At 43.1% G+C, this 15,075-nt stretch overlaps 1 protein-coding gene across 1 annotated transcript in view; it reads left to right on the forward strand.

Annotated features, from left to right (window-relative positions):
* The window catches only part of Spt-I (serine palmitoyltransferase subunit I), a 32,756-nt gene extending 18,284 nt beyond the window's left edge, over positions 1-14,472 (forward strand). Inside the window, exons 8-12 of the mRNA XM_075672997.1 lie at positions 2,863-2,958; positions 4,700-4,796; positions 5,525-5,579; positions 6,380-6,494; positions 7,766-14,472. Coding sequence (XP_075529112.1) covers positions 2,863-2,958; positions 4,700-4,796; positions 5,525-5,579; positions 6,380-6,494; positions 7,766-7,933 — 531 coding nt within the window. The 3' untranslated portion in view covers positions 7,934-14,472. The remainder of the gene's footprint in view (positions 1-2,862; positions 2,959-4,699; positions 4,797-5,524; positions 5,580-6,379; positions 6,495-7,765) is intronic.
* The last annotated feature ends 603 nt before the right edge of the window (positions 14,473-15,075 follow it).

Genomic DNA, 15,075 nt, shown 5'->3' on the forward strand with positions numbered 1-15,075 from the left:
GTACTTTTGCTATTGAAAATATTTTTTTTTTTTTCATTTTTAGAATTCGTTAGTTGGGGGATCGACCTATATTCCGGTTTTTACGGTGTAACCAGTGCATTCTGCCAATGCTAACACATACGTGACTAAAACTGGGGTGTACGGAAGAAACTTAGAAACCTTATTTACAAATTTTGCATTGTATTTAAAAACCAAGCTGGTAGGCAAAAATAATTATACATATTATCACTTGTACACTCTTTTGCTTTTTCATGGTGACCATTTTTCGTCTGATCGTCACTGATATTGATTTGTCACTCAAAGTTTGGCAGTGCTTGGTTTTGTTGCTGTCACTACAATGTGACAGTGCGAAGCTTTGAAAGGAATGCAGTGGGAAGAAGAGGATACACCTTACGCAACCTAATTTCAACGATAGATGCAAAAAATTACTGGTGGTTTCTCAACAACACTCCAAACAACATGCACTTGGTTTCTGTTTTTTCAGTGATGAAATCTCACCAGGTTGCTTCATTACACACCCGATTCAAAGTTGAGCATTCCACTATTTTCTTTTTAATTTTAAGCTTGGGCTCATCTCCACATCGTAGTTATCTCTACTTGCATCACACCACACTTGTCATGCTTACTTGCTTTCTCTAACTCCTTATTTTGCATGAATGAATATTTAAGTTCTCATTCTTCCCGTAAACAATTAGTGACTGGAATAATCTGTCATCCGAGTGCCTTTTGTCCATTAGACACTTGAATGCTACTGCTTGAAGGGACCTTGAAACTATTTTGATGATTTTTTACAAACGTACCGAGTTGTAAGGGTAGGCCTTTCTGATAATTAATTTATGCATCTAAGTGCTCCGCGTGAAGTTGTAATTTTTAAGGTTTTACAGATGTACACAGCTACCGACCACAGCAGGTCACTCGGCTGAGTCTTCAGCTGCCCCTGACCAGGTGACACGACGTCACCATTTAATTCCAGTAGGGCGAGCTATCCGATTGGATGCCGTGGGCGCGTCATCCATATTTTTTTTCAACTTTATGGCGAACAGATGTTGTTCGTAATTGTTGGTATGATAGTTAATTTGTTCCTACAAAAAAGAAAGCAACAAAATTAAAAAATACAAGGACAGTTTATCACTACACTCATGACTTCCGGCACACAGCAGGTGTCGCCTGCTTATGTTACAACGCGCTCCGTGTTGATAAGAGCTCTACGCTCATGGTTGGTCTTGATCTTTCTTTTTGCGAGCACCGTGGTTCGCCCTTGTTATGTTGTGGGCTACAAACCTAGAGACTAACAATACAGGCAATGACCAATAATTCGTATTCCACAGGGAACATAAATGAATCCAAACTATCAAACGATTATTTTATTTACGTATTAAGGCCCTTGTGCAAGGAATAAGTGGTCAATTCATTGCTGCATGCACTTCCGCTTACGTGCAACCAAGTCCACCTGTATTTCTGCCAGTTTTGTGTTGTCTCTGTACGCCAATGCAAGGACTGCGAAGGCTTGAGTCAGATCCGCATGTGAAGGCTCCGGAGCACACGGCACATCACCATCATCCGAGTCGGGGTCGCAGTTTGACGGTGGGAGAACTTGCTCAATTGTTTTGTCATCGTTCAGTTCAGCACACTATAACACCGTGCTGTTGATGTCTTCAAAGTCTTCAAATGTAACGGCGGCAGGAATTGGCACATTGCAGCCTAGCAGGTCATCAATGATGTCCGCATTTGAGCTCGTTGCGGTAGGCAGTAGTTCAGGCTCTTCAGTCACGGAGCCGGGCCCATTCGGACTGTCGATAACTTCACGAGAAAGACTTCTTGGAGCCAGCAGAGTGCTGTCTGGAGTGCGCACTAAACAAACAAACAAGCACAGAATGACAGAACACTGTCCGGTAGGCAAATTCAGCAAACAGCTGGCCATGTGCGATGGTGCCGAAAGGGATGTGATGATCGTGATGTTGATGTGACCTGATAATTCAGGCAAAGCCTCCAAGATTGACATTTGCAGTTAAATCTCTGAGGCGCAGTGTTATGACCATGGCAAGGCCTCAGGGATTACGATCTAGCATGTAATCTCTGAGGCCATAATTGATGTCTCTTCGAGGTTGCCAGAGGCGATAATGGCAGCAGAGTCGGCATACGCTACAGCCACAGATGGAGTCCGGATAATCGAATGTAGAGCTGGCGGCCCTCCGAAACATCAGTCATCTTTACACCTTAGGTCTATGGGTCCATTGGCAGTGCCACGAAGCTGTCCGAATTACCTAGGATGCCCGGATTATTTGTGCCCAATTTATCGGTTAGCGACGTATGTCAAGCTGCGACATCGTGGCCCTCTGCAAGGCAGCAGACGAGCGGAGTGGCTGCTGCAGCGCGTCGGACTGTCTGTATCTGATCGGCGCCAGGATTTGCGTATTTGCAGCCGTCACTTTACGCCGGAGGATAACTACCACGATAGCGCTTGTCCATTTTAAATTACTTTCTACAATGTTTTTGTTGCCTAATTGGCTCTTTATTGAATTCGATTTTGCATAATATTTTGTTGCATACACTGTTTGTGTAACTCCACTCACAGGTAATTCCAATGACATTTATTATTTTCTTGTTGCATTGATTTTTTGTCCTTATTGCAGCTTGTCATTCTGACTTCTGTTATCATTATTGCTGTTTATTGTTAACATGCTTTCTATTACCTCTTCTGCTTGTGACTTGCAGTATTTCTATAAGTTGATTAATTAAATAAATAAATGAAGAATTAACCATTACGGTAGTCATTTTCTGGGGAAAACAAAGCCCCTTAGGGATGAAGGCAGCACTGTCTCTGGTTGATATTGACGTGCCATCTTGTTTGGTTGGTTGCAGAGCAACGAGATTGACCTGATGTGCGCCACCCTGGAGCATGCTGTGGGCTCCTACGGTGGCTTCTGCTGCGGCACTAGCTTTGTCGTCGACCACCAGGTGAGCTGTTTGCCGAGATGTGCTGTCAGCATAGCTGCAGAATCTCCCAAACCTAGCCTACAACGTATGTACCTTGACTGTTTTGTGTGGTCTTAGAGTTGGGTTCAGAAATCGGACATCGCAATTCCCATGTGCAAAAGGTGCCATTGGTACATGCACATAAACCTCTACATTATGCAGTTGGTGAAATCGGCACTTTGCTTCGGTGTGTCGAAATTTTGCTGTATGGAAATCCAATCTTTTGTGCAAATGAGACAGTTGCCAATAGATTTTTCTTGCAAGGAAGGGCAAGATTTTCCGAATAACCAGGCAGTCGGATAAAAACGAATGTAGATAAGAAAAAAAATTAACTTTGTTGAATTATAGAGTCTGCTACGAAAAATATTGTTCCATGCCGTGTCGGCAATGCCTTCACGTCGGCGGTACGGAACGAAGCCAGCCACGCTTTCGCATCCACTCTGCCCCCACGGCTGATATTGTCGCCCCCATCATGAAAAGCGCCAGCAGCGGGGAGCGAATGCTTCATCTGCCCCTCGCTTCAGCGCGCCTTCGAAACTCGAGATTACGCAACCGCCAGCACTAAACACGTGGGAAGACAGCGTACCTGGCACCACGCCATCTCCTCTCGGCCATTCTTTGTACACGCGGCAGTTTACCACTATAATAGGGCACGCGACCTGCGCACGCACTCACCCGCGCTGACAGCCGTGGGCTGCCCTGGCCAGGCTAGAAAAGGAGACGCTTGCCAACCTGCCCCTACTCACTTACTCCCCCTTCCATGGCGTTCCTGGTTCCTGCCAAAGGGTTAGGTAGATGCCGCTGTAGCGGCGGCAGGCCAGTGCATGATGCCACATCATTACTGCCACTTCTCTATCCTTCTCTTGAATTTTCTGTTGTTAAAAATAGAAATTTTCTGTTATTTCTTTGTTCTTAACGTTAATTTTTTTACATGTTGGCACTGGCATTGATCATGATGATGTTGTCCTTTCTTGCCTATTATTTACGACAATTTTAAGTATTTATTATTATTGTTATTTGTGATGGTAACACATAAGCTAGTACAGGGGGGATAAATGTTCAGTAAAAGTACTTAGGCTATGCAAAGGAACTATTATGTGTCTTGTTCTTCATTTCTTTTTTGCTTTTTATTATCAAAACCGGCCCAGGGGCATTTGGCATTGACGAGTTGTCGTGCTGTTTTTGTCATCGTGTTGTCCTCATTGTAGGATAGCAGGAGCATTGCACAAAGTTGAGGGCATTGGCAGTTACCCTATTGTTTTCAGTGAGTCCAGAGCTGGTTTCTGTTGTTTCTGTGAGTGGCTGGTTTCTGTTGGTTACTCGTACGGCAAGTCAAGGTTTCCGGCTGTGTAAGCTGACATGCGCTTAGATAAACCAGTCTTACTTGGCTTCTTTTTTTCTTTTCTGTGATGCCAGATTCAGAACCAGCCTTGCTGCGTTTCTCCTTTCTATCACGTCTGTGACAAATTTGTTGTCAAGTAGTCATCATCGTGTCATTGTCGCCTGGCCGCCTCCCCATCCGTACCGTACGGCACTGTGATTCGAACTCAACCAGTGTCAAACAGTGTCCCAGACTTCCCTCCCTCTCTCTTCTTTCTCTCCCCTTTTTTCCCCAGTTTTCATCATGTGTTGCTGTGCAATAAACTTTTGTGACAGAGTGCTGAAGGATCTGTTCTTAAGTTACCCATTCATATTATTTCTTCTCTCCTTGTCCGTGCCATAGCGTCTGTCTGGCCTTGGGTACTGTTTCTCGGCGTCCCTGCCACCGCTGCAGGCATCCGTCTCCCTACAGGCCATCAATCACCTGGCATCTCATCCAGGTGAGAGCCTTTTAGAGGGGAATTTTTTTAAAATTCTTTATTTATGCATCATATTCTGCAGTGCTATTTATAGCAATAAAGGGTCACTAAAGCAAAAAATAACTTGAGCTGTATTGGTAAGTGATACTTGTACAATAGCATAAATATACTTCTATAATGAAGTGATGTGAGGTATGGCTGCAAAGTCACGAAAATTAACGACGGGTGGCGATGCCACCTTGAGTTTCCCGCACCAGCTTGCTTTGACATCGCGGATCTTGACAGCGCCTGCAGGAGCTTGATTAATTTGTTATAAGTAAAGGTGGACTACCTTGTACTCTAAAAAAAGCCAGAGACTGAGCTTAGCAAGTTTCAAGAACTTCTTCTGCACCACAACGGCCAAAGTCGGTCCCTCAGCTATGCTATAGAGGAAGGGAGGGAATAAGGCTTGCGGACACTAGTTGAGGCAAAGGCAAAGGGAAAGGGTGTCTGCATTGGCAGTGAAGCTTGCCTCCTGGCAGCATAGAAACAGGACATTTCAATTTCTCTCCTGCCTCTTCTATTAATGTCTAACAACGAACCAACTTGGAAAAAATTATTGCAGTAAAGTGCCTTACAACTTTCAGCATATTACCATTGTTTCCACTGGGGCCTGACGAGGGGCCCTTTAACAAAGTTTTAACATGGCTGCTAAAGTTGTCCACTCATGAAGCACTGTGCCTTTATTCTTTTTATTTGACGCTCTGCAGAGTTACTGAGCCAGCTGAGGCAGAACTGCCTGCGAGTTCACGAAAAGTTGGCCGGGTGAGTGAGTGTTTGTGAGTGCTTGTGTTAAGCGATGCGCTGCCTGTGCATTTAACCTATATTGGTCATTCGTGGTGATGCAGTGTTCTGGTCAGATTTCATGCGTAGAGAATTCTCTGGCCAATTGTGTGTGCGCCACATTTACTGCGCAAAGGAGTTTCCACGGGGGCCTTGCTCTTTCTTGTGGCGGCGCCTTCGTGTCATGTCTGCGGTGGCACGCTGAAGCAGTGCCGTATCAAGCTGCATGACTGGAGCAAACTTTATTTAATAAACCAGTCAAACCTCAATATAATGAACACAGTTATAAGGCATTATAGGCTATGACGAAATAAATATAAATTGTTTCTCCCCTGTATCAGTGTGTATCGAATATTCACTGATGAGACTGTATTTGTTAAAGCTTTAAAATTTATAAGAGCTGCAAACTTAACTGGGTTTTCTAAGTTTATATGCTGTGAATTCTTTAAGTGGAGAAACATGCTTTGTGAGTTTTACACACTCATACAAGCGCAGTGCCAGAATAATGTCAGTGGCCTAAACTGTGATATAAAGTTAAATGTTAAGTCCTGAAATCAGATTTTTTTTGTTCATAAATAGTTGAGGCTACGTCTAGCACTACCACACTGCAGTCAGTCTATTACATTAGCATGAATCTGCATTACCGTTCAACGCAATCTTGTTCCCAATACTGTGTAATCGAGACCAATCTGTGGTCGTGGCAGTCGTCCATGGTATTGAGTTCCAGAACCCTTGCCTCTGCATTTTGACTTAGTCTGTTTTGTCTGTTTTTTTATGAACAGGATTGCACAGTTGCGTCTAGGTGGCAATGCTGAATCACCTGTCAAGCACCTGTACGTCGCTGGCAGCCACCCGAAAGACAAGTGTGCGAAACTTCTCGACGATATTGTCCACAAGGTGAATGCCGAGGCCTTTTCTGTCCAAGGCCGGTATAATGTAAAATTGTTGCAATCTGTTTTATTCCAAATCTGTGTTAGCCCTCCGTGATAAATCAAAATGGCTCCGGCCCAGCCCATCTGAGCTGGGCCCGAGCCATTTTAACCTATCGTAGAGGGCTAATGGTGGAATCGTAGTAAAAACAGATCGGAGTAGTTATAAGTTACACCGGACCAAGTCTCTGACTCCTTACTCAAATACTTAGATGTAACAAATCACAAGTAGTTTCTTACATGTAGCGGTTTACATCTTTATATCCTTGTATATAATTAATTACACTTTGAAGTTTTTTTCTGTTGTTCATTACTAGCAGTCACGAGATTCATTCAGCAAACATATTTCAATTATCAGTGCAACATTGAACATGCAGTAGTACTGCAGAACTTCTCTGAATTAACAACTACACAGGCCTGACAGAACATGTGCAGTAAAATACTATGGTCTTCTGGCAAGCCTTTGTTGGAATAAACTTTTTAAAAGCTAGCAAACAAGAACAAAACTAGGAAGCAAATAGACTGCCAGTGAGAGTAAAGTGTTGTAAATCTGATGGAGTGGTTGAAATTCTGACTGAAATGTCGGTCACCAAAAAATTTCAGTGTAGCCTAGCCCACAGTGAACGTGTGTGACAACTGCATGAATCCAACAGAAAATGACGCCAAAGCAGCATGGGGAAATGGCTTCTTGCTTTAGATGAAATGCAGAAATAATAATGAAAAAGAGAAGTGAAAGGGGATGACAAGGCAGCTTACTGCCAGTGGAAGCCGAACCCATAGAGGTAGAGCAGCTTCCGTGCAACATTTTACGTTTGAAATATGAGTGGATGGATCACAAGCAGCTTGCAAAAATAGACGTCTTTAATGCCGAAATTGACAAAGGCAGCTCCAGTATCGCTTGTTGGAAGTGACGCACGATCCATAACTCGTGGTTTCCTTGGCACCACCTCCGAGATTATGCACCCACAGCTACCTGTGGTGTGCTGCAAAATTTCAGGGCCATCTTGCTGGGATTTAACATCATATCCACTAAACACTAAGTGGATTCGTCGTCTGCTTAGGTGCTATTTAAAGGCTGGTAATGACGGTAATTAGACAATTTACAAGCCCTACAGATTTGCCAAGATTGCTTCTGTGTTATATGCTACTCATATCTAACCAATTTAGGTAAAGTGAAGTTTTGTTGCAGTGCGTCTTTTAAATCGTTCGGCGACTTCTGTTCTCTCGACCTATCTGCAGGCATGGGAGGCAGGTGTAGCGCTGACCCGTGCCCGGTACCTCGAAGACCGGGAGCACCGACCCAAAGAGGCGAGCATTCGCATAGCTGTTTCGGCCTCTCTGACTGAAGAGGACATTGAGCGTGCCTACAGTGTCATCAGACAAGTAGCCGAAGCTGTGCTGGTCTGATGGCGAAAAGGGGCAGAAGCTTTTTGTTTGTTTGTTTTGTTTCTTCTTTTTTTTCATGTGTTTTGTGTCACAGTTGCGCACCAGACTGACCGATTTCCTGTTACTGCTGCGCCTCAATGTCCACGCTGCTCGACCCAGTATGTAGGTACAGCAGCGGCAAAGCCCAAGCACGTCATTTACGACGACATTTACGACGACGGCGACGACATTTACGTGCAGAAGTCCGTGGCTTAATGGCCGCCGTCTGGCACAGGGACGTTGCGCAAGATTCTGCTGTTTCAAGGGCAGTTGCACGACTGCTCATTTTTGTTTAGTCAGGCGGCCAGCCACGTGGTTCTCACATTGCAGGACCTCGTGGGGGTGCTTGTGGTAGTCCTGCGTTATGTTAACAGAGCTTCGGTGTAAGGCTGCCATCTCGCGAGGTGAAGCATAGGAGCATGCTTACCTTGTAACTGCTGTGCTGTTGTTTTGTGAAATCAACAAACTGGAATGGCGAATAGTAATGTTCCCAAAACATTCACAAACCTCTCATACTATACCATTGCCACTAGGAAACTTAAGTTTGCATAAAGTAGCAAGAAAGTGCCAGATTAGACATTTTATAATATCATCATTGGAGTGTACTATTGTTGCAGCAGATGGAGTGTGTTCTTTTCGTTTCCATTTGATATCTTGTTCAGAAGCATGGCTTCTAGAAACTAAGTTTCAGCGTCTTTGATCTACTGCACACGACCATCATTTGGCAGGTGGCCTTCGATTTGAGTCCCAGTTGGTACAACCAAGATGGCTGACATTGCTTCTTCAGCAAAAACATGTGCCTGGCGCGTGGGCTGGTGCTGCCATTCCTCAGTTGCACCGGTTGCTGGGCCTTTAGCTCCGGCAGTGCCTTGAGGAAAAGCTTGTCTATGTCGGTTGTTGTTCTGCTATTGCACCGCAATATATTTAACATAGGACGTTTCTTGTTATCCCTTTGTACTCAAGAAGGCATGGATCCTACATTGGCCAGCCTGCGCGTTCGCTTTTTCTCGTTGTTTTCTGTCCGAGAGATTTCGCCACCTGTCAGCCTAAGTGTGTTCTGATGGGGCATTATAGTTTTTGCATCTCTGAAACGCACGGCTGCGTTATGCCCGATGCTAACAACATCCACTTTTAATGGACAGTTTTCGTTTTTTTCGTAGCAGTTACGGACGATTGCCGATTCACGAGTGTCAATGCCGGATCCATAGTTGAGTCAGCATTGAAATGTTTAGATGGACAAGGGCTCTTGTTGGAGCTGGCCTCTAATGTAAATGTGACCTCAGACTTTAACCCTCCTGTGAGTTAGCCATCGTCAGAAATTGTGTGTCTGGAAGTGATTAGTTCATTTTTGCCTCTGATGGGCCGCAGAGCCTCAAGAACACCAATGTTTGGGAATACTTGGCATGGCCATTGTGATCGTAACTGCGTAAATCATAGGTCCATTTGCCAACTTATGTGCGACACTCGTAACTTAAGAGCCACACAGAATGAGTAACATGATGCTTTGTCAGCCAGCTCACTCAAGATTTGTGTTTGTCTTACCAGACTCGTTGTTGCTCTCCCCACTCCTGGGGCGACCTCTAGAGGTGATTGTATGAGTTTCCTATGTTCCATGCAGCATGATAGTAGCCGTCATCCAGGGATGGGGGAACTTGGCATTGCTGCTGGCTTTCCAGAGGTTAAATCCAGCAAGCTAGAGACACGATTATCTGTTCAGTAACCATGTAAAAATTGTTGTGGTTCCATGCGTTATCATCATGTTATGATAGATCCTCTTGGGTAAAGAAAAGTAGACATCACATAGTCGGGATATGTAGGTTTAGGCTAAGAAAGAAATGTCGCTGGTTGCAACCTTGATTCTCGTCGATATCGGCATTATGAATATTTGATATAACGAAGGTATCTTTGCATTGAACGCGACTTTGTTATAATGAGGTGCGATCGTATTTGCAGGTTTTCAGCACCGTACGTTGTAGAATAAAGATTTAAAAAAAGAAAACTTCGGGGTCCAAGACCTGACTTTCTCCTTTATATGCGTTTTTTCACTGTCGGTCTGTTTCATTTCGCCTCCCATTGAATTTTCTGCCAATTCAGAATGCAGTTAATTCTTGGAGGTCCTCAAATTCAGTTTGTCCAGAGGTGGCCAGCTCTTCTTCGATTCCACCTTTTTCTCACGATAGACCAAATGTGTCTCTGTGCTGGCTTGTGCAGTTTAATGCCTAATGCTTTTTGTTTATTTTGGTGGCCTGCTTGAGTATTCAGGCACTTTGGTCCATGTGTACTTGTTTTCTAGCATTTCTTACTGCGCTCTATCTTTTCTTTCTTTCTTTTTTGGGGTGGGGGGGAGGGAGAAGTTCTTTCATTTCATACAAGGAGTTGCAGGGTGGGTGGTGCTTTACTTGGCTAGATTTTGCATGCGTTCCTCAACCATGTTTTGATTTAAATCAGTAGGGGGACTGAGTGAACGCTGTGCAATGAAGCATCATCTGGCTGGAAGGAAGCCCGTGTCAGCCATTGTTTACTGTAAAAGAATAATATACTGTGTTTGGAAAACCGTGGGGCAAGATTGTGTTGTGCTTTTCCACGTGTGCATGCATGTGTGTATGTGTTTGTGAGTGAGTAGGAACGATGCTCCGAATTTAATGCAATATTTCGTTTTCTGTGTTTTTCACCCTTCATGAAATGGCGAGTTCGACTGCCGCACGACCGAGCTGTGCAGGAAAGCCGACCTTGTTGTCGTGTGCTAAAAGTGGGAGGAAATGCGCCTGCTAGGAAAGTGGGATAGAATCTTCGCTCAACACATTGTGAGCAAGAAATGGATCAATGCATCACTGTAGTGGTTTGCGCTCTGTCGAAATGTATGACGGCTTATGGTTGACATTTGATTCCATCGGAATTGTAACATACAGTATTATATACCAAATTCCTCCTTTTCTTTTTTTGACCGAACGAAATTCACAGGCAGACATTTCCAATCCTTCAGCTGGATTGCTTGCATACATTACGTGCGCAGTATGTAAATTGAAATGCACAGTTAACTGATGAACAACATTTTACAAATTGCTTTACGCCACAGGTTGCAAATTATGCATTGCAGCCGGTAAGTTTGCCAGCCATATCCACTTGGAACAAACTCTGGAGCTGGCAGTTGTTTTGAGCTGTACATCATGAAATTTTTTATAGAAGCGCACTGCCGTTCGCTCGAGTTTTTTCAAGAAAACGCCATTTTTTTATGCATTGAAGCACAAAACTGGATTGCCAAAGTATTTTGTGCCACACTTTGGAAATGATTATCTCAAAACTGGTGTCATCCTCGGAATTCTTTTTGAGTGAATAATGCTTGCAAATTCACTTCCTACAATATTGAAATTGCAATTATGCCACAAGGTGGTTAAAAGCTTTCTGCAGTTTTGTTGATTATTCAGTTATGCATTTCAATTTCTCATGCAAGTAATTTTCACCTCTTGGAGTAATCCAGCTTAAGGAGTAGAATTGTGCTATCTGCCATATGCAACTTTTAAAAATTATGTTCAGTTAAAAAAGACAAAAAAAATGCCCATTGTAATCTCTGGTTTGTCCAGTTTTCCCTCGCATTATATGTATAGCTGTTTTATCTGGCTAAACATGGTAAGCATTCATAGCTACATAGCAAGGAGGTCCTGCAGTGCTTAACATGTATTTGTTTCTCTTGTTTTTAAGCATCACTCCCAAGCATGTTGATTTGTGTGCTCAACAACAGCCTCTGTTAGAAGCAGGCTTGGCTTGAGCTTGTCTCATTAGCACCAGCTTCTGCTACGACCAAAAATTATTTACGGGTCCCCTATAAGGGTAGGATGGGTACACTAACTGAGTGGCATTGCTCTGTTAAGAGACATTGTAGGGAAAAGTTCTTTGAGGTATACTAGTAAATTAGCCTTCTACGAGCAAAAAAAAAAAAAGAGAAACACACTTGCCGTGGAAAGATGCTTTGTAACTCGGAAAATACAACTGGTGGCTTGACCACCTTGAAGTTCCCGCACCTATTCGCCATTAGGTCACATATTTTGACACAATCTGCTAGGGCCTGGTTAATTTTTTGTCAGTAACGATAAACTAGAATCCTACCGAAAAGAGTGAAATACTTGGCAAGTTTTGAGAACTTCGTCCGTGCCCCAGCCACCCAGATACGAAAAAATTACATTAATATGCACGACATCACACCGATGTACTGGCACAGGGGTTTTGGCACGAAAGTAAAACAAATTTTAACTTGGACCTTCTTTTTATCTCTTAGTATTGAATCTATTGCAGCTGAACCAATGAAAATAGAGTTTTGAAACAGTACTTTATCAGTCAAGGGATTTAGTGTTTCTTTTTAATGGTACTTTAACCTTGTCAACTTCACAGTCTAGTGCTGTTGGCTACAAAGTGCTCCTACGTGAAATGCCTTGAGAAATATCACTGCTTCTAAAATGTGTGGTCCTGCATTCTTGAAGCATATTTTTTTTTTTGTAAGGCCCATCCACTATTGGGCATTTCGGCAGGGATCATCTGGCTATCACATCTATCGTTGCCGTGAGTGGTGGTTGCCTGAATGTTGGCCAGTCGGAAAAGAATGCTTTTGTGCGGCAGAAATTTTCCAAATGTTGGTCATGAATATATTTTTTTTTCTGTACTGTCGAATATTTCATGGCAAACTGTGCCCCTGCAACAGGGAAACTGCCCCCCCCCCCTTTCTTTTCTTTCTCTGAAGAAAAGCCGAAACTTGCCAATTTTTAAATTTCAAGCCTAAACTTCAGCGCCCTTGACGCCAGGGTTACTCAATTAATTTTACCTTTTTATATGTGTGTGCACAAATTCTCTGTGCAGGTAAAAGCCCACAAAGGGTTGGGTTTTACTCACCAAATTAGGTGCAATCTGTTTTGCTTTTGTTAACGACCAACCATCCTCAGCCAGACAATGTGCGAGAATTTCAAGGTGGCCATTTCCACATACATTCTTTTTGTTTGCAGTAAGGCTAACATATTTACAATCCTAATAGTGGACAATACCAATCTAGCTTGGGTTTAGATGTCTCCTTGGTGCACGTAAGCAGTATGGTCGTGAACATCACACTTGCATCTCGCACGACACCTGCAAGAGGTGTACACTGTTAGGGTTATGTTGACTTTATTGCACATTTGCGACAAGCAAGCAAAGTAGTGTCGGGCACATTTAAAAAGAAGCATGAAGCACCTTTTAAAAAGAATTTCAGTGCTGTTTAATTTCTCACCGTGAAAGGTTTCTTTGTGGACTAGCAGCGTTAATTCTGGTGTAAACGGGAAGAATTCTAGCATGGTTCTGCCTTCTTATGTTTTTATGCTGTTCTAATTCATGGTGGTCACATTTCATTGTACAAAAAAACAAACAAACAAAAGTTGTCAGACGAATAAGTTGTAACAAAGAAGCAGTTGTCCTATTACGAGACGTGATGCAGGCTGTGTTTGGTTTGTGTCCTTTTTCTTGCTTTTTTCCTTCTGGAAGTGTTAACTGGTTGTCTTGGGGACGAAGAGTTCAGATTGAACATGTGACAGTTTTACAGCTACTGGACAAAACTTGCTTGCCCCTTATTGAAGGTATTCGGGAGTTGATGTTTATATTTGCTGTCGGTCACATTCTCAGCAGGTTGATCGATTTACTTGGTGGACTTCACTTGATTATGTGAACCTTTGTGTGGGAATGTTCTGCACGAAAGTTGGTGAACGGGAGTCTGCTCTGCAACGCTGTCTAATACTGACTTGTATTCACATGGGCTGCACATGTTTGACTGAAACATTTTCTTTTAGCTGCAGTAGCTGAAGAATTGTGCCGTTTGTGCAACATTGTAACAAGGCCTTTTGCAAGTTTGAGTTGCTCGTATGTGGGATCACATTTGTCCAAAAATGCTTGGACTTTCTTATTGTGGTCTCAAGTGCATATCGTCAAGGGACCACACTTCACTGTTCTGTCTTTGATGAAACTTTTCTTCATGATTGTGTGCAAAGTTGTTTGCTTCCAAAAGTCGACGTGTAAGAATGCTCCGCTGTGTGTACAGTAATGCCATATTTTTTTTTCTATGTATAAATAACACCGAATTGTTCATTATACAAGACCACTGGACAAGATGTTCTCTTCTGCGACATTGGTCATGTGACATTAAGATTGCTTTTGCAACCAGAGTTGTTTGCCTACAGTGTTGAAAGCTTCACTACTTGTGTTACTGCTGGAGCTTTCTACTATCTTTTTAGAGCAAAGCACAGCAAGAGGTATATATGTATATGTGCAATATGATTCATTGTGTGCATGCATGTTTCATTTTTGAGTTGGTCGGTTTGACTAGGAATGCGAAATGTCATTCTTACTCCCAGATCAAACCTATCTGTGTTTGTGCTAGCACAGGGGCCCTGCAACACTATTTGAGCATGGTGATGAAGCTGTTTATTTCCTGGACTGTGCTGTCATAAATATCTGAGCCAGATATTAATTCTGTATGCACTGCAACAAGGAGTTATAGTTTGTTCTCATGTGTGCAAAGGCCTGGTTTTATTGAAACATATGAAAAAAGAAATTTACGTTTGAAAAAAAGACCTTGCGCTTACAGTTGCTTCGTTTTGCTCAAATCTTGTAACAACATCGGATGTTGTAATGCCACTCGTTCTGTGTAACACTTGGCGCTGTTACTTGCCTCATCTTTAAAGGGGGAAAAAAAAAATGTGAATTTGCCTTCGTCTGCTCCTCAATATTCCACATCTCAGCTCCTCCCCCAACCTTGCGCTTAAGAGAAACAGATCCTGAAGGCCATGCTTTGTCGTAGAGTAGATGCCGGAAGCGACCAAGTGGCTTCTACATATCTTTAACACTACCAATGGTGGGGAGTTCAGATGAATGTAATTTTGCATCTTTTTGTGACATATACCAGACAGGACACGCGGACAAGTATAAGGTGGACCATGAAAAGCTGTCTCGTTGAGAAAGTAGAGCGCAATGAAATAATTGGCAAGCACAAAATCGACGTGTTTGTGCAAAATACACTGAATTTTTTTTTCAAACGTGAAAAGGCTTAGCCGTGCCTTTGCCAGAACTGCAGTGAGCTAAAAAACTATACTGCCAGAACCCACCTCGCATTG

This window comes from Dermacentor variabilis, chromosome 10, assembly GCF_050947875.1.
Source record: "Dermacentor variabilis isolate Ectoservices chromosome 10, ASM5094787v1, whole genome shotgun sequence".
Taxonomy (NCBI): Eukaryota; Metazoa; Arthropoda; class Arachnida; order Ixodida; family Ixodidae; genus Dermacentor; species Dermacentor variabilis.